At 49.4% G+C, this 19,952-nt stretch overlaps 1 protein-coding gene across 4 annotated transcripts in view; it reads right to left on the bottom strand.

Moving 5' to 3' along the window:
- Positions 1–583: 583 nt before the first annotated feature.
- TTC28 (tetratricopeptide repeat domain 28) overlaps positions 584–19,952 on the bottom strand; it is a 123,007-nt gene continuing 103,638 nt past the window's right edge. For 3 of the 4 annotated variants that reach the window (XM_069871153.1, XM_069871155.1, XM_069871156.1), the window contains 10 exons: positions 16,823–16,967; positions 13,311–13,490; positions 12,138–12,858; positions 10,308–10,432; positions 9,496–9,727; positions 8,978–9,054; positions 6,889–6,912; positions 5,937–6,066; positions 4,768–4,875; positions 584–4,260 (listed from right to left, as the gene is read on the bottom strand). In XM_069871153.1, coding sequence (XP_069727254.1) covers positions 2,636–4,260; positions 4,768–4,875; positions 5,937–6,066; positions 6,889–6,912; positions 8,978–9,054; positions 9,496–9,727; positions 10,308–10,432; positions 12,138–12,858; positions 13,311–13,490; positions 16,823–16,967 — 3,367 coding nt within the window. In that variant the 3' untranslated portion in view covers positions 584–2,635. The remainder of the gene's footprint in view (positions 4,261–4,767; positions 4,876–5,936; positions 6,067–6,888; positions 6,913–8,977; positions 9,055–9,495; positions 9,728–10,307; positions 10,433–12,137; positions 12,859–13,310; positions 13,491–16,822; positions 16,968–19,952) is intronic. The other variant, XM_069871154.1, reaches the window with a different exon arrangement.

Genomic DNA, 19,952 nt, shown 5'->3' with positions numbered 1-19,952 from the left:
CCTGTTTCCCCCTCCCGTAAAACAACAACAGAAAAACCACCCCCCACCCCAATTTACCCCTTTCTGAAAACTTCAAGCCAGTGTGAAACCTCCTGGCAGCATGGAAATGGGTTGTACCAAAATGGCAACAAGGAATTTCCACAGATTAAAAGATCTTTAGTTATGGAAGTAAAATACAAGTAACGAGGCTTATTTCTGGCATGTTCTGCAGCACTACAGGGAGGATTTGCTGTTGCTATAAACAAAAAGCTGCCCACTTCCATCCTGGATGGTCCTGGGATGTCATTTCACAACAGTTATGCTGGTTAGAAACAGATGAGGTCACACGAAGTCTCACAGCAGTCTTGTGACCACGGCAAGTTGCCTGATCAGCAGCAGCACCATCTACACGATGGGCAGATGCTCTGCTGACTCATTTTGGCCCACTCCTCTGATTTTTTCTGCCAAATGACAAGAAGATGATATCTAGCACCAAACCATAACACAAAGATGTCAGGTACAGGTAACTTGCATCGTACGAGTTAAACAGTTTTACTAAACTGTTTTGCTACATTGCATAATGTGAGTAGATGAGTAACTACTCTGTCTTTCCACACTGAAGCTTTCATGATCCTCCATCCCTCGATAGCTGACTGTAACACCACAGCCCTGTACTCTTTTGCCTTTAGTGCCTGTGTAATTTCTTCTGATGGCAAAAGAAAACATTCTCCCCAAACCAGTGGATTCTAGAATACACTCAAAGCAAGAACCTGATATACGCACCATGAGTAAGCTGAGCCTAAGGGATGTTATATTCTGGTATCAGAATTGCATCCTCTGTCCTGCTATCATGCTTTTCCTCCGAGATCTCTAAGAAAGTCACTATCAGAGCCATATTTTCAAGAAGAGCATCCAGACATGCTAAGTGCAACAATTATCTGCATCAGCAACGTGCCCTGAAGACGTTTACAGAGCCGACCGCACTCTCTGCTCAGCTAGTCAGCTGCAAGACTGCAAATTGACTCAAGATCCAGCTAAAACTCAGGGCCTAATTCATTAAGCCTCACAACACCTCTGTGAGGTAGGTAGGTAAGTATTACTATCCCCATTTCAACAGAAAGGGAGGATGAGGCACAGAGAGGTGAAGTGTTTTGCCTTCAGTCACTCAGCAAATTTGGGGAGTGCAGAATAGAAACCCAAAGCCTTGGTGATCCAGTGCTCCGACTTCACAGCACACGGCCTGTGGAATACTTGGCTTGGATCAAGTGTGCAGTGGGGCTGAGTTAATGCTACCAGATGCCCCCATTTTCAGTGCCTGTCAATTATCCTTTTGATTCTGATCACATCACTGCTTTCAACAGCCGCTTAAAAAAGAGAATCTCCAACTTGAACCCCGACACCTCAACACCACTCAGCCTAGGAAAGCTTCCTTTGCACCTCACCCTTGGGGTGCTCCTGGTTCTCTTTTTCCCAGCAGATCAGAGGGCGCACAAGTTCTGTGTGCAGCCGCTCTGCTTGCTGCCTCATGGACGCGCTCTGACTGCACTGACACCTGCTCACACTGGTGTACTTGCTCCAGAAGAAACTGTCCTCCACAGCAGGAGAAATGTCTGCAGCCTTGCCTGCGATGAGCTACATGGAATGATTTGGCAGAATCAGTGAAGGATTTGTTTGGTTGGGTGATTTCTAAATCATATACACTGATGTCACATTCCTGCCTGCTGTGGAGCTGCAAAATGCTCTGGGCTTCAGTGTCTGTAACCCTGCACGCTTGGCAGACAGAAGACATCTGTGCTGTCCCAACACTTGCCAAGATGGAAATTCCACCTTCACAACGCTGCGTTGCAGAAAGATCAGAGTGTTCAATGAAAGCAGAACTTGTCTCTCTGCCACACACTCACCACCCCACGCTGAGGCTCACCTTGCTCATCCTTTCTGAGCAGACCAACCAGCAAAAGATCACATGAAAGGTCTCCCACCAGGAAAGAGTTATCTGAGATGCAGGTTTTAGAATGGGGCACCTCTGTCCTCTCATCTGTGTTTCACCAGCCTCTCAACAGTGCAAGCAAACTGCCAGTATCGTGCTGCTATGGAGTTTTATGGCCAGCAATCCCTGGTGCCTGGCTAACACCTGGCAGAGACACCTACAGGGACATTACCCCGTCCTCCCTGCCAGCCTGCGAAAGCAATCGAAGAAATGGCTTGTACCTCTCCAGGCTGAAACTTGTGCACACGTTCTTTGTGCTATACATGAAAGTTCTGCCTCCTCTCGCTTCCCTCTTCAATCCCTGATATGTATAATTTCGGTATAAAAAGCCAGCTGTAAAACCTCCTGTTAGGTTAGGAAATACAAGTTGGTGGCTTAAAAGCCAGTATTTATGAACAGACAACGAGCTTTGTTGGGCTTGCTGCAAAAACTGAGCACTACAGAGAACCTGGTATTGAGTGAGTCTGGCCAAGGTCCTGATAAGGGAAACTAAACCCCATCTGTGTGTGACACAGCGACAGACAGGACCCATCTGTCACATTCCCGTGCACTGCCAACTGCGGGAATGACCGCGGCTGCGTAGCTAATGGTTCTGTATGGAGAAAGGCAAGTGGGCAGAAGCAAATACTTTTACAAGGTTGTAAGTCATCAGCTGGTACTCGAGACATTTCAACATTTGGAGGAAGGAAAAAATCTTCCCGGTGACAAAAACTTATAACCGTTCCCAGATGGCAGCCTCAAGGGGCGTGCAGTTCCCGGAGCGCTACTGGAGGGTGAAGAATGAGTTGACGTCACCGCATTTGTAGTGTCAGGGCGCCTGTGTCCATTCGTAGGGTTCCTTTGTGGAGAAGTAAGGTGTTGCTGAATAGACAGGTCCTTCAGTTCCAGCTTATCTGCGCTTTCTTCTTTGCTGTGCCGCGGAGATAAATTGAGCAAGCTGAGGACATCTTTCTTAGAAGTCATTGTGCCAGGAGCTCCTCGGAGAATCTTTATCGGGCCAGTGGAGTGATGGGGAGTGCTTTGCCAGAACATCTTTAGGTTGTGAATTGCCTGCACTTTTTCATCAATGGCAGCCAGTTTTAATTTGTCAATGTCTGGGGCATCAGCTGGGCTCGAGCGAGCAGAACCAGCTGAGGAGTAAGAAAGAGCAGGAGATGGAGTGCTGCCACCAGGAGACTGATGCCCTGAGCTTGGGGAGATATTTCTAGGTGATTTAGAAATATGTGCGCTGTAGGGAGAGCTGGGGTACTTGAGTTTGAAGTGAGGCTGCTCCGTTAAGGACCCATGTGAATCAGAACTTGGAGATGGCTGTCCACTGTACCGGCCTGTGCCTTCTTTGTTTGACATCTCAGATGTCGTAGGGCTGTTATAGCCAGAACTCACTTTCTGAAGGGATGAACTCCTTGTGGGAGGCTTTGGTTTAATTGCAAGAGGTGAAGATTGATTCTTCTGACTCGAGCTGACCGGCCGACTGAACGCACTAGTCTCGGAAGATCGGAATGCAGACACGCCTGCCGGGGCAGAAGCCCCGTCATCGGAATTGTTGCTCTTAATTATTTGGCTGCCACTTCTCTGAAGACGTTCAACAGCAATGAGGTGACTCTGAGTTTCCTCCAGAATTTTTTGGGCCAATTCTTGCGGATCAAGCTTTGGATTACTGTCCTCCTGGGATTTGACAGTGCTGTCGGTCTCAGTGCTGGATTGGTCAGATTCTCCGGTATCAGAACTTGCAAGTTTCCCAACTTTTTGGAAAGGTGAATTTGGACTGGGAATGAGAGTCATTTTAACAGGAGAATTTGTGGTACTTACGCTCCCTTTGTTGTTGACAGACTCTTTAATGCCACCAGTCTGAGCGGTTTGGGGCTGTTTGTGATCAGGGGAAAATCTTGGTTTTATGTTTTCTTGGTAACTGGCCAAAGGCTCGTTGCTGATTATAGAAAACCCTTCGTACTCTTCTTCATCCTTGCTGGCTACAGTGCTGGTTTGTGGCGACAACTGGCTCTGTACAGCAGACCTGTGCGGGTAGATGTTCTTGGGTCTCTCGTAGTCCTGGCGTCCTCTGTGTCCCACCCCATCTGGCATGCTCTCCGGCTTGGAAACAAAACTCATGGAAGAAGCAATGGAGCTCAGGCTGTACACAGAGATGGCGTCGGACGCCATGCTGTCTGGACAAGTAGGAGAGAACGGAGGGTTCTGGTACTGGGATGCGGGGTTGGAAATAGACTGAGCAGAAGCCAGTGACTCCAGTGACGAGGAACTGTCCAGGCTCAGGCGCTTAGGCAGCTCTGTAGAATCTGAAAAACAACAACAACAAACGTACAAATGCGCCCCTGGATACACAAATCAAACAAAACCAGGTAATGCTCTCATCAGAATTAAGAGAAAATGCTGTAAAACATGCACTCACACTCTATGCTGCTTATAAAAACCCAACTACCACTTACACAAGGAAAAAAAAAATATGCACAACCCAGAAAATGCCCAGGCAGGAACCTCAGTCCAGGTATCTCAGATACAACCTGTCAATTCGTTATCATTTTAAGTCTCAAACCCAAGGGTGAGTTATACACCCTTCAGCTGCTGGACTCTCCTCCAAGCCCTGGGCTCGGCCAAGCCTTAGTGTTTGTTTCCCGTATTAAAATAACATTTTCTGCACTCGCATGATGCATGGTCTATACAACGCATGCACGGTGAGGTGCACATGATCTCTGCAAAAGGTGAGAGTGTGCGGTTTCAACAGAAGCCAATCTGATCGATTCATGAGGTGATAGCAGAGCAGCAACTGCTGTGAGTAGCTTTACCAAAAAGTGCCAGCAAGGATTGCAGAGCAAAGTGCATGGTCCTCCTGTTCGCTTGTTTCCCAGTTTTCAGAATCACCTCCTCTTGGCCAACTTCACAAAGGTCAAAACCTGTAGTGGAATATGGAGTAGAAAAATCACACTTCACAGAAAGATCCAACGTCTTGAACAAGCGTGATCTCATTTAGAACACAAATAGAACACAAAGATATGAGACCATGCAATGCCCTGGAAAGACAACTCTTTGCCTACAGCGTACAGTTTGTTGTCTGGGTTTATTACTACTTAGCACAGCTTCTCCTGCAGGTGTTGGGAGCTGGATGGTGCTGGATTGTGGACACAATAAAGAAGTTGCTCCTGGCCAGACTGACAGACAGAATGCACTGATCAGTCTTCTCTCAGTTGTGAAGCACTTGGAATTGTCAGAGAATGATACATTAACCACATCTCGGGGCACAGTGTCCCACATGTGCCTATCATTCACATTAACCCACAGTTTCCTCACAGAAATAGGTCTCCAGGAAAGCGCAGACCTCGGAATTTAGCAAAGGAGGGCTGGGCTGCAGGAGGTATGGCTATGAGGAACATGATGCCTGGCTTTTACCACCTCCTCTATTTGTCTCCTTGGATGTTTCTTTTTGCAGTGTTGCCTCCCCCCAGCAATGCCCTTTTGCTAGCTCTAAGCCAGGTCCAAACCGGAATAAAATCTAGTTGGACATTTAGTTCTTCTCTGTCCTTTCTGCAGGACACAGACCCTGGTCTGTACCGTCCTCCTGCTGTGTCCTGCCCTGGCCCAGTGCAAGGTTCCCCTGCAGAAGAACAACTGGTTCACTTCAGGCAGAAGGCCAGAAGCAAACTCAAAAGTAGGTCCTATGAACGAGGGCGGAACAATACCATGAAATAAAAACTGGCAGCACAAAGCTGCTGCTAACTTGGATATCCATTCTGCTGCCTCAGGAGACCTTCTGGTGCATAAGAGAAAAATGCATCTCCCTCAGGCCAGTCAGTGAGCAGAGCTCTGTGCGCGTGAACCGCAAAGCTGTACTGAGCAGTCAGGGATCGCATCCTGAGACAAACACGTCTGAGGCCGTTGAGTCTCATCATGACTTCCCTCTGCCCTATCAGACACTAGCAATAGTTTTAGAAAGACAGTGGAAAGAACGTTTTCCTACCTAGAGCTGCCAGGAACTCGTGACAGCCAGGCAGCCTCCAGAGCTGGACACTGATGGAAACCTGGATCGGTGCAGAGGAGAAATCTTGCTCCTTCTCTCCTGCCTGAAGTTGAACCAGGACTTGATGCAGCTGAAGAGAACAACACAGACATCAGCCCTTCCTTACAAATCACAGCACTGCTTTTCCAACAGTCACAGCTAAGGAAACGCAAGAGAACATCCCTTTCCCTGCACACCCAGGTATCCATCTGCTCCTCCTGAACCGAACAGCGAGAGGGAAAGGTCTGGGCAGAGGGACAGTCCAGGGACAGCGACAATGGACAAACCTGGACAGCAGCAAAGGGAGGGACGGGAGAGGGGTGAGGGTTGGGGCTGTGCCAGTGGAAACTCAGCGAGAAGGAAGCACAGCAGGAAAACCTGGGAAGTGAAAGACAAGGAAAGAGATGCTGTGGGGCTGCTCACAGAAATGCACTAAAGGCCACACCACGACTGAGCCGCACTCCTTATGCAAATCTCAAGAAACTCATTCTCAGCATTTAACTGGGCAGAACAAGTCATAGGAAACCACAGGAGACTTTCCCAATACAGCCATGGCCTCCAGAAAAGAAGTTTCTCAACTGTGCCCAAGGGACAGGAGAAGCAAAGTAGAGTAAAAAATGTGTTTATGAAGATCTGACACGGGCTAAGGTGCCAGGATCGCACATAATTCAAAAATGCAGCCAGAGTAGGAAGGATGGCAGGATGGCAAGTCAAGAGTCTGGGACCAACAGGCCACCCATCTCTTACAACCCACAAAAGCTTCCACAGCCTTTTTTCCACAGTAGCACCGTGGCACAAATTCCAGGCCTGGAAGAGGGTTGAGACGCTATGCAGCACAGGGGAACAGGTCTGCAGTGCTCAAGGCGTTTTATCCTGCACAGCAGTGTCACTCCCCGGTGCATGTAATACTCACCATTCCCACCACATTTTTAACAGCCTTCGGGCAGCAGACAAGAACGGAAAAGAGAGGAGAAAAGAAAGAAAGAAGACAGGTTATTCTCTGCTGCGAAACGCCTGTTGATAGGGAACCCTGCGGTGACACATCCACCACATGCAACCAGCATCCTGCCTGCAAGATGCTCTCTCCGGAGAAAAAAGGGAGCAAGGGAAATGGTTCGAGCTGTGAACCAGGAGTCCAAAAGCAGGGGAACAGGCAGCTACAATCTGGGAGTGCCCAGCACACCACAATCAACTCGGGCGCTCAGCAGGCAGGTGCCTAGGCCAAGCCACGTTCTGGCAGAGGGCTGAACGTCAAACAAGCCCTTCTCTTGTTTTCTCTGGATACGTGATTGGTACTTAATGCAGTCAGCAATCCCTAACTTTTCCTTGTGCACTTGGTCATACTGAAGTTCGTTCTTCTGTGGTTCCTGCCTTCTGTTTTGTACTAAAAATATGCATTTTTACCCAGAGCAGATCAGACTCCCTGCCTTGCTGTTCACTAACACGTGTGACGCCTACCACCACATGGGAAAGACAGTCACACCTCCTGACCAAGCTGTCAGTCATTGTGCTTCAGCTTTCAAGAAAGTCTTCTCTCCTTGGGGCAGGCAGAGCTTTTGCTGCTCACCGACTGCACTGCTAAGAGGAAGGAGGGGAAAAAGGCAAGAGGAAGGGAGAGCAAAGTTGAAAACCCCTGACTTGTAACCGGACGTTTGTGCAAAAGGAAATTCTGCCTGGGGTTTGGGCTATAGAAAACCATTTGCAAAACCAAAGCAATAGCCCTACCAATATTTATTGCATGGGGCAGCTGAGGAAAAGGCCAGGGCCTCGTTCGTTAGTTGTGTGCAGCCATCTGAATGCTTTTCCTCGGGTGACATAATTCCCTAAGAGACAATTGTGAAGTAACCTCACGGACACTGAAACACACTCTTATCTATCAGAATGCTGCCTTTTACTCACATCCCTTCTACTCCGGCCCTCCCTCTGGTGGCAATGAGTTAAAACCAACCCTGCTGTCCAACCACAGAAGTCTTGGGCATTGACAAAAGAGCCAAGGCAAGAACACAAAATGCTCAGAAGGACAAGCCCTCAGCAATATCTCATGCGCTACTGCAGATCATAACGAGAAACCCTTTCCTTGAAGCAGCAGCAGTCGAGCGGACAGAAAAAGCAGATTGCTTGGTGGGTGCTGGCAAAGCCACGGCTGCTATTTTGCACTGTGTGCAGGCTCAGCGTGACAGAATGAAGCCCTCTAAAGCTGCAGAGCTAATCCCAGCTACCCACCGAGGGGAACGGGGAGGAGAGAGAGCTCTGCGCACATTCGCTACATGCAGTGTGTTCATTTACTGATGCTGGCAAAAAATAAAGATAAACCTCATTAGAGGAGCCATCAGGGCAGTAAGAAACAAATAGTGGAAAGGCAGCCAGGCCGGTGCACAGAGGAAGGTTAGGGGAGGTTAGGGTAGGCTGGGCATGCTAGAGAGACTGCTGAGAGGGAGGAACGTGAAGGAGATGGAGGAGGCAGGTGGGATTCCCGTTGCCAGAGGTAGCATTGCCTTTCCCTTAAAGCCACTGGCTTTCCCCTTGAAGACCGTGAATCAGAACTATGAACACACACACCAGGAGAAGCCCAGACTCAATCAGTTTTCTGACAGACCCTGCATTGTCCAAAGTCAGCCGTAACTGGGAACTTCAGTACTTACAGTGGACAAAGACCAGCCGATAAGGGCCCGAGACTGGATGGCCAAAGAGCAAGGAGTGGTTCTGCTGCTTATTTCCTGTATTTTGCTCCCCCTTCACTGCAGTAGGTATCATGTTTTCACATGTTGTCACTGAATGGGGAGACCCAAGGCTGCACAGCCCAGTAACAGACCTGCATCTTTCTGTTCTGCACACACACTTCCAGTCACACAAACGGATGAGTTTAGAATTTCAACCCAAAAGTCTCCGAGCAAGCTCTGGCTTGATAAAGCCGGGCAGAAACCATTCTGTGCATTTCTGAACTTACTGACCGGGGAAGGACCTTTTGGAAACCGGTACTGGAGTCAAACCTCCCAACTCACCCTGTTGATGAGCTGTTCTCCTGTTTCTGAAGCTGTGATAAGTTTACAAAGTGCCTGAAGTGCAGGGTTAGGCAAACCTGAAAAACATCAGCAGAAACAGGGGTTGTTCGGTATCTGTTTCTCGAACGCTTGGTGATGCAACCACCTCAACAGAATGCAAACTGGGCTAAGTCCTAAAACCTGGCCCCCACGTCACTGAGCTGCTCTGGAAGCAGCAGCAATTTCCAGAATGCAAAAGGTTTTCCCATTTTGCATCAGACTCTACATTTTATGACTAAGAGCTAGGAGAAAGGAATAGTCACATCGTGCTTCTCGGACCCTAGACCTAGTAGTAAATGATTCCCATCTATGACACAATTTTCGGTAAGCATTTACTTCTAAAACCTCTTCCCTGTTAAATACTTGTATTTCATCGATGTGAAACGTTCACCATTTTACAGATTTGCATCAAAGGCAGGGAAAGATTGATGTCTGCGTGGGCAGGTGAGGACACAGCCCGTGACAGGCCTGCTTCTTACCGAGGAGGGACTGGATGGTGGTGCTGCACTGCTGGAGCCGGTCCCCAGGGTCGGAGGTTGGGAAGAACACCGCTGCCGGGAGGCCACTGGCTGGAGGGTCCAACCGAAACCCCACCGCGGTGAGTAGCGCCTGCCAGCCTGGAATGCCACCAACTTTATTCTCCACGCTTTGCTGGGAGGTGTACATGGAGTTGTGCTGCCCATTCTGGATTCGCTGCAGTGATTTCTCCACCTTTGGGGAAAATGCAGAAGTAGCTTATTTGAGAAGAGATTTTTACTGACTGCCTCTACTTACACAGCGAAGAGGCAAGAAGAGCAGGCTGAGAGACAGCAGACTCAACGCTGAACCTGGCCCATCTTACACAGAAGGACGTTAGAGCCTGTAAAGTCACTGTGATAGCAATACTCCCCGGATGCTGGGCTCCTATCTTCCAGGTATGCAAGGAGACAGTGGTCACGATGCTCTGCATCACCACGACTGCAATGTTCATTTTTAAGCAGAGACCCAATTCAACAGCTAATGCAAACCAGACGTGTCTGGAGAGGATTTTGTCACAATACAACATAAGGCTTCCCTTACTCTGCCTCTTTTTCTCTGCACACTCCATCAGGTGTCCCGGGCTGCACACTGAGGCAGACTGTTCACACAAGGCTACACCTCACGGTAAGGGAGAGGCTGCACATCAGAGGCTGCTCCTCCTCCCACTCATCATTAGAGCCACATACCCGCAGGTACCATCATCTCACAATGCCTCGCGCCGCAATGCCCCCTCCTGCGCCCACTGGCTGTGGCAGCGCTTCCTCTCCCTTACCAGATGCAGCAGGACACGCAGAGCATCTCGTGCCCTCTCGGGGTGCTGCAGAATCTCAGTCAGGGCCTGTCCTACCAACGAAGAAGGGCTGTTCAGCTTCATATCGCTGCCAATAAGCATGAAGCCTGCAGGATTCAGAATAAGACACGCTCAACCTCTTTTTGTTATAGCAAACGTTCAAACCAGAAGCAGATCTCCCCTGCCCTCTTGGACTAACAGAACAATGGTTACTGTGCCCTGCAGTGATATTCTTTCCCCAGAGCAGCTGTCCATTCCCTGCTCAGTCCCACAGACTTGAACTCCCAGAAAGCTTCTAGATGCTTCTTACTGTCCTCCTCTATTAAATCAATAGCATTTTCCTGTTCAAGCAAGTGGAAAAACACCGTACGGTAGCTAAGCCTGTCCCAGCCTGCTCCATGTCTGCTTTACAGCAGCAGAAATCAATAGATGCTAAACAGAAACAGAACCCTGAGAAGTAGAGCTTTCCCTGTCTCGGGCAGAAACCTGTCTCAGCTTATGCACCACCTCAATGCCAGGCTGCCCAAACGCCAGCACGAGGAGCTCTGCCTGCCCCTTCTCACCCACTGCAGCGAGGTATGTGGCTGCTGACCCTGGCTCTGGTGCTCTGAGATTCACTGTTAAGAGTCAGAAGCAAAAGTCAGGGACTGTGTGTGATGAACCTGCTTAGGTACCACAGATGGGGCAGGGAGAGGGCAGCTTGAGCAGCTGTTAAGCCTCTGCCTGGCGGGGATGCCAAACATCAGTGTCTACCCTCGTTCTGTTTTCCCTAGGAAGCAGTCTCTTTTTTTTTTATTCTCTTTCCTTTGAGACAGAAAAGTCTTGGAAGGAAAATAAAATACAAATTGAGCTGTGGACTGTAACCTAAACTCAGCTCCCTCTGGTGTTCTCTGCATCTCCTCCGAACGCTGGACTCCACAAGCCTGAAGTCACTCTGCCAGACAGACTCCAGGGGCTCATTTTAACAAGCTTCCATGAGCCTCCCACTCCTCCAGCTACACACGGTTTACATCAAAGCCGTTCTCACAACAGCTTCCTGGTCTAAAAAATATGGTACTGCAAAAATATCCATTTGGGGAATGCCTGCAACTTTCAAAAAACAGGACTTGTGCCAGGGAGAAAAGTACAGGTTATCTGTACACATCCCTGTAACAACACTGCTGAACTCCGAGACTTTGTCTTTCTCAACCTCAACTCATCCGTCTAACTGGGAGGGAGCGACCACAGCCCTCCACCCTGGAGCCGACGCTGCTGGGACGTTGCCGGGGAAGCCATGGAAGCCTTTTTGCCAGAAGGACCAAAGGAGCCAGCCCTACAAGGTTTACGCCACAGAAATCACAGCTCCTGGTTGCTGCTGCAACTTCCCAAAGTACAACTCTCGTCTCTTTGCTAGAGTTTCACTGAACTCTCAGTGGGAAGGTGCTGTAACATTGCTCTAGCTAACACCACCCCACAGACACAGGAATCTTGATCCTATAGATTTCAAATATGAGTTATTATATTGCACAGTATTTCCTTCCAGTTGTGAAACAATTCTGAGGAAACACCCTTCACCTCACAATTGCTTTAAATTACATTAAATTCATAACCCACTTCTTATACACAGTGAAATACTGGTGTTTTCCTGACCCTGACATTCAGCCCCGTATAGTTGAACCAGCGTTGAAACACAGGGTCTGAACTCTGGGAAAGCAACAGAGCACACGCTGCTCCCAATGACCCATGAGCACTGCTCTTTGATTAACTTCAACAATTTCCTTGGAGCATCCTAGAACCCCCATCTTGTTTGTTGAAAAACCAGATTCTTCCTACCTGCCCAGTTGGATGGATGGGAGAACTGCTTGCTGCTCTGCACAGTTTTCATCGCTTCTCCGAGAGCTGCGCTGGCTTTCATCCCATTTAAGAGGGAGGAATAGAAGGCGTGGACAAACATTTTAGAAGCAGCAACGGGAACAGGCCAGAGTGACACCAGGACACACTGAGCCCCAGCAGCCAGGAACGCTCTCGTCAAGCCAATGACTCCATCAGCAGTGACTTTGCTGTTGGATTCTTGGTAAGAGCCAAGAACCACTAATTTCACAGGAAGCCGCAGGTCCAGGACGTCAGCTGCTGTAAGCAGAAACTCCTGCAGAGGAGGGCAGTCTGAGATGCTCTCTACATCACTGGCATCATCCTGCATACGAAGGGATTCTGGGATTGTGTAGGGGTTCCCAAAAGAACTCTTGCTGCTGGCTGGATTGCTGTCAGTGTTGGGCGTCAGGACCAAAGCAGCCAGTTTCCAGGAGACATGGGTTGCAAAATGGACACATTCTGCCTGAGTGAGGGCACTCATGACCCTCTCTTTTGTTGCTGCACTTCCAACTAAGGGCTGGCAGCCAAGTAACTCAGATACCATGTACGCCTCCTCTTCCGCAGAGGGCATCGGTCCCCACAGCCACCTGTCCATCACTGCTGAAGGGAGCTTGGGATTTCCTATGACAGCGGCCATTGAGGTAGAACTGGAATAAGCAGGAGTATTCTTCCTCGCATGGGACTACAGAAAGAAAGAGAGAAGTGGGGTTCAAAGATCTGCTTGTTATGGTGCTGGTAATAAAATACCCTGTCTCTTTGGCCCTAAACAGAAGTCTGGTTGTCATAATCACAAAACAACTTTGCGTTTCTGTAGTTTCTTCCATTTAACCATCCCAAGGAACATGTCCACTTGCGTCAGATCTCTATCCCCATGTCTCAGGTGAAGAGGCAGAAACCAGCTGGCTGCTCCCAGGTCCCTTTGAGGGCTGCACCAGGGCTAAAAGCACTAGCAGATTCCAGCTCATGGGAAAATTTGTAATCCCCCATGGGATCACACCTTTCCTGCACCTGCGGTTTCTAGTCTTGTGTCTGGCACAGCAGGATGGAGCTGCTGCTGTTCTAGCACATATAGGAACCTGCGCGCCACTGGAGAAGTTCTAGGAGAGAGGGGGGTCTTGTAGGACAATGTCTGACCTTGGAGCTGGGATTCAGCGACTGGATGGATGGCACGGCGATGAGGCTGAAGCGCTCGTAGAGGTACTCGTTGGAGGAACTACCCTTCAGAAGAGCAAAAGGAATGAGGTACAGTTCTCCCTCCAGAACCAGTATCAGCTGGCGGTGGCGGCCAACAGGCCCACTGGAATGCATCAAACCCTAAAAAGAGAAGAGAGAGCATCACCACGACCCTTTCACTCCACCAGTGCCCCCGCCTGCACTTTCCAAGCACCAGGCTTTAACATGACTCCATGTCAGGTTTGGAAATATCCCCATCAGAATTCTGCTCCACGTGAAGGTGGATGCGGCGAGAGGTGGTCAGATCTATGCAGCTGGACTGATGCCCACACCGACCACCTATGCCTTATCAACAGTGTTATCGCCTCATCCTTTGAAAGAGAATATTATTTTTGATATTGAATTTCCTATCTAAGAGCAAATAACCTACAGATTGTGTCTATGACATTTGCTTCAAGACACTTGATGTTGTCATGAACCCAGAGTCACAAACAGGTCTGAACAGAAAGCGCCCTGTGGATGGAGAAGTGAGGCAGGGAGATTAACAACTCAGGAACATGTAGCTGGGCACAAAAAGTGGCACCTGCTGTTTTGCTCCTATTTATCTAGCGTATCGTAAAAAGAATTAGGTAGTTTTGGAGATAACCAGTTCAACTGGTGTCTCTTTCTGTCTGGACTGTTTGAAGCTCCCAAACGCAAGTGAACTCTGCAGTGTCCACTGCAGGACAAAGACAAGCACACAGGATGCAGGACTAGATCCTTGTCTCTAGATTCTCAGTTCTTCTGAGAATGCTCATTTCAAGCCATCGTAATTGCCATCAGATGTACCAAACATCTGTTTTGACAAGAGAAAACAAACTACTCAGGCTGCTCAGCAAATGAAGATAAAACTGCCTGACTCCATTCCATGTGGATTCCTGAACCAGCGTCCAATGACTCCAAATGTCTCCTCTTCCTGATGCCAGTTCTGGGGCTTCAACAGAACAGCAGTAAAGGCAGTAGATTTTTCAAACACATCTTAGTTTCATAAATAATAATCACCAAAGCCTCTGAGGTGCTAGCTAGATACGTTCTTCTCAGAAGAAAAAACATCCATGTTGTACCTCTTTCCTGTTATTTATTAAACGTTACTGCCTTCACATCCCTGCTTTGAGGCACGTTTCTTTCTGTTGAGTCCCCATTTAACAGGGGAGAGAAGAACCTTCTTGCTTTTGCTGCCAACAGCAAACTGCTACTGAGAAACACCTAATGGAAGCGCTGACTTGTGAAACAAGAGGGGTGAAGAGGTGATGTCAGAACGTCCTGAAGCTGGATAACCAGACAGTGCAACAGGAAAGAAAGGGCTATTGTGCATTTTTTGGGGTGAACAGTCTTACAACATGTGTGCAGTTTTACATACAGAGCTCAGGCAAACACAGGCTGGTGCTAACCCACAACTCTTCTGCTCCATCTCGCTCAGGGTCTGTCTGGGGCAGACTTGCAGATCACACTGTGACACACAGGCAGCTGACAGTTAATTTGAGATACACTGACCCCAGCTCACAGGCAATCAGAGAGGCACAGGGATGTGCAGTCAGCCTCAAGCTCTAGTTCTCAGGCAGCAGCGAAGATGAATGAACATGACTAAGGAAACAGAAACGCCAGTCTGGCTGTCTGCTCCAAAGGGAGTCTGGGGCAAGTCACAAGAACCAGAAAACAGGTCAGCTATGAGGGAGAAAGTCAAACAGTAGGAAGTTGAAGAGAGACAGCGAGATGCTTTTAAAGGCTTCCTGCCATTTGAAATGGAAATAAAACTGCTGAAGGACAAGAAAATTTTCATTTAAAAGGAGTTAAAAAGAGCTGCTGACCTCTCGCCGTTTCTCCTGTCCTCCTTGCAGCCCTGGAGCTCACCCTGCCCCACAGACTGGAGATGGAGATGCAGGTGCTGACACACGGCAGCCTCGGGAGGCTTCCTGCAAAGCCTCCACTCCGTTCTGACACGCTGTTTACATCCCTGGCGCCTCGGGGAGGCCTCCCCGGCATCGCTGCCTGGGGAACCGGCACTCACGCTCTGCAGATGAATTCACCAGCCTCCATTCCGCTGCGCCTCCTCCTGCAGAGCCCAAGCTGACAAGCAGCAGCCTCCCACCAGGGCAGTTGTTGCCTTCAAGAAATGTTTTTGGTAGGTTTTTTATTTGTTTGTTTGGTTTTTTAATACAAATCCCGTTTTCCTTACTGCTCCAGGAGCTTCAGCTGTCAACAACACAACCAGAGCATCTGAGCCACAGTGACATGTGCCTAGCGGAATTTAATTTGTATGTAAAACCCCTGGAGCCCAATATTTTTTTCCTCACGATGGCTCTATGAGCTTGACAGAAACAGAAATAACGCTATGAGGATCATTTGCGTTTCATGTGTCTCCAAGAATTAATTTAAGGGCTCATTCTAACGAAAAAGAATCTCTTCAGTGAAAAAAAAGGAGAAAAGCACAAACTGCCAAGCACAGGAACGTCAGGAATGTGCGCTCTACTTCACAGCAATGACTCCGGCTACACTGGCAATTTGTCACAAAGGTGGAAATGCCCCTGGTCCATCCCTTGCAGGGAGCACGGCTGCGCAGGGTTCGGCCAGCTGACAGCTGCTGGCTTGGATGGGTCTCTCACTTGTAGCTCGAGTATCTATAATTGGAATTTTCTGTTATAACGGGAATGCCAAACCATGCACAAGACCTGAACCGCATCTTCTCAGACAGCGGCCAGTAAGAACCCTGTATCTGCTAATTCTGCGCTCTCTGAGCGCCCTGCCAAGCCCTACAGCATCCTACTGGAGCCAATCTGGGGCCTCAGACACCCAAACCTGTCAAGCAGTGCCTGACCACAGCGTGTCCTCGCCGGGAAGGAGAAGCAGGCTCCTGGGGTTCCCCATGAGGGTTTCCTCCCTGCCTGTCTTACCTATTTACACCAGATTTAGGCAGGCATTGAACTCCCAGGTGAAGCGTTCCCAAGCACGTAGCAGAGGATGACAGAGAAAACCCATTAGCAGGGCTGATGTCCTCGCCCTGCGAAGAGGAGGCGCATGCTCTTCGAGATACACAGCACGACCACGGGATGGCAGGCTGACAGAGCTAACAACGGCTCAGGCTCACAAAGGTTATGCTCCCACAACAGAGGTGACTTCTGTTGACAAGACTGAAGCATCCAAACAGCCTCTAAAGTCAGAGGTAGAGCTGGTTTTCCCTCTCACATGTCAGAACCACGACATTTTGATCTGTTTGTTCAGCTGGATACAAACTGAGAAAAGGCTAATTCTTGACCCAGTGTCATACTTTGGAGCTGACTGGAAGTGGTATCACCAACACCATCCCTTGCTTCCACCTCCCAGCATACCTGGTCTCACCACTTGGGAAGCTCAAGTGAGAACCACCACACTTCAGATATAATCCCACACTGACAGAGGGGTTTGGGAGTGAATCTCTACATCTGTCAAAGGCTTACCCCTTCCATGGGTCCTATCAGCAAGTCATAGAGCGCACGGAGCGGGGGCTTGGTGAAGGAAGTCTGCTTCCTTGGAAGAGACGACGTTCCATCCTTAACAGGAGACATGGTGCTGCTGAACAGACTGGTCATGCTCTGACAGCTCCTGTGGGCAAAAGGCAAGTGGGAGGTTAGCTGCAGAAATGCGAGGCCCACTGACCTCCTAACTGACGCTGAGCCTGTCCCTGTCCATCCAGAGGACTGTGCTCTGTATGATGCTTCTCAAGCAAACCCAAGCCCCATTAACAACTATTGTCGCAGGAAAGTCTCCACTTGGGTTTTGCATCAACTAATCCAGTGTGGTACCAAAAGGAAATAAAAGCAGGCAAACAAAAAGACCTGAAGATTACGCCTGTACTTGCTGCCACCCCTCTGAAGGGCTCCATGAAGCCAGATGTGAAAGCTGACCTGGTGCCCATTTCTGACATCCTCACAGAGCTCTGCACGTGCTTTCCTGGCATCGCCAGCCACCAGCACCGTCACTCTGAGGAGAATGAGATGGCTACGGAAAGTTATTGCCCTGTGGAGGAAATGATGTGGCCCTGTTCTGGTCTCTCTAACCCAGCAGCTGTGCTCCCCACAAAGGTTATCCTTGGCTTGGCGCCACGAGCAACCATTTTATGTGAAAAGAATAACTTGTCACGAAGTTTTAACAGGTGGGCTTTAAGGAATAGGTGGAAAGGGAAACAAGACATTGAACGGTAAAGGCAGTGCAAGGTCTGAAGTGGAACCAGCAACCACTGGGGCTGTCAAGCCATGAACACAATCCCAAGTATAAAGGGCCACCCATGAGGCAACAGATGTCCCGTCATCCTTGAGGTGCCAAATGCATCGGATGGAGGATTCCATGAAATCCCAGTCCAGACCACACTCTGATGCTCCTGCGCAGTGAACACCTCCCTCCGTTCTTGCTCTCTAAGAAGCACAGCGCTGTTTGCCCCTCGGATACCTCCACCTCGGATACCTCTGCCAGTTTACACAGGAGGAACGCGGCTGCAGTTCCCCCGTTCATGACCAAACTGGTGCACTTCATCACGACACTTGCCTGTAATGCCTTTTTTCTCATAAGAATTGACCTTTTTCTGTTCCTTATTTTCACCTCTTGTCTGGATCAATACTTGGCTATCGGCTCAGAAAAGAAATAAAAACAGAATGCATTTGCACATGCAGGAAATCAAAAGAAAACCCATCATCCAACAGATATGGTAACCAATGGGCTACGTTAACAGCTGATTGTGCCTTTGCTATAGGAGTATATATCCTATGGGCACCTCTGGGTGTGCCTACAGCACAGGTGCACACACACATACAGGCACAGTGTCTCTTCATAACACCACACTGAGATAGCATACAAGAACAGACAAAGACAGTAAAAATCTTGCACTTAAGTGCACTCCTATCACTGACAAACCACAGGCCTGGGACATTCCCCCGCCTTCCTGGACACACACCAATGAACAGGTTCAGAAAATGCCTCTCTCCCCCATCTTTCTCTCCTCAGGTGCTGTAACCAGTGCCCAGAACCAGCTCACAGCACAACTAAAACCTGCTGTCTGGAGGAAAAAATGATGCCCAGCACTCGTGCTCCCCACCACCAAGCAGAGTACATCCCACGGGCCAGCAGGGGAAATTTAAGGATGTAGACAGAAGCCTGATGTCTGACTGCCTGTGCTCTCCAGCGCAGATTCTGGTGAACACAGGAGTATGTGGGTGCTGCTCAGAGCTGCTGGAAACTTGACTGGGTAACTTGTGCTGTACGAAGCTCGCTGCAGGATCAGCATTGACCCATCTGCTCCCCTCCAGACCCTCCTGCCCAGCTCCCCAGCTGCAGCTGATGGAGCCAAGCCCACTGCCCAGCGCTCAGCTGCTTCCACGCTTTATGCAGCACAGATTTTAATACCAGATCAGGGAACAAAAGCTGTGCTTTCCCCATCTCACACGTTCCTAACGCTCTGAACTGAAAAGATGGGCAGGGATACCCCTCGGAGCATCAGCCCGGGTACCAGAGCCCCAGCCCTGCCAGGGAGCAGCCACTGGCCAGCAGGGGCCACCCGCCAGCCTCGCTGCCGTATCCAGCGATTCTACCACACTAATTTATTGCAGGGAATAGGGGCTGGATTACTCCAATCAGCAGAGCCTCCTTCATCTCAGTTTCACAGCCAAGCAGCTCTAGATTTATTCCTTCACCACTCGGATTGCTTTTTATTAGCACAAAACCGAGGGAGTATCATAAATCTTTCACATCTCTTGCCTGCGTGTTTGTGTACACAAAGAAGAGTGAGAAAATCCATAGGGGGAGGATGGATGGAGATGCTTTGCAGCAGGCAGAGCGGAGCTGGAGCCCTGGCCAGCCCACTCCCTTTCCTCCCAAAGCAGTGCAAACAAACGGCTCTCCAGGTGCCTTGTCAGGCTCTGAATCCCAGAGACTGCGATGTGACAAGGGGGAGACTTGCAAATCGTTTGGCCGAACAGCCCTTCTGCAGAGCACCAGTGCTGGCTTCTGGGATGCTGCATTGATTGTTTCTACCTCGCTCTTGCAATACAGAGGGGTCCCCTGATTTCCGGAACACTAAAATCTCTCATTTGAAATCCTCTGCACAGACTCTGCAGTGCTGCTTATTTATAACCCTTTGTGTAAGGCAGTCTGCTCTGCAGCAAGCAGAGGAGACAGCACATAGCGGGACTCGAGTGCTGGCATCCATCAGCCTTAACTCTGCTTCTCTCCTTTGTCTTGGAGATGCAAGAACAGAGTCACGATCCCATGACAGCCTCAGAGAAAGGGGGAGAAAGCCCATATCATGCAAGCCTGGAGCTCAGTCTGAGCTGTCCTGTCACCAGCTGTACAGGGCTGGCTCTGCTTGCAGAGTGTGGCAGGAAGGAAGGGTTCTCACCACTGTCAGCAGAGCTGCTCTTGCCTTGGTGCTCATCAGGACTCTGGACAAATCAAGTACTACTCATGGCCAAGCACAGCCACCCTAGAGTCAGCCAGACAGCCTCAGGACATCAGACATTCACCAGGCCTAGCGTTCTGCGTGCCCCCCTCAAAAAGGCCCTTCCTAGAGACGCAGCCCTGAATCCACATTCAGGGCCC

This window comes from Phaenicophaeus curvirostris, chromosome 17 (genome assembly GCF_032191515.1).
Source record: "Phaenicophaeus curvirostris isolate KB17595 chromosome 17, BPBGC_Pcur_1.0, whole genome shotgun sequence".
Taxonomy (NCBI): Eukaryota; Metazoa; Chordata; class Aves; order Cuculiformes; family Cuculidae; genus Phaenicophaeus; species Phaenicophaeus curvirostris.
Note: the sequence above shows the minus strand (reverse complement) of the source record. Positions and strands in the feature narration are given on the sequence as shown.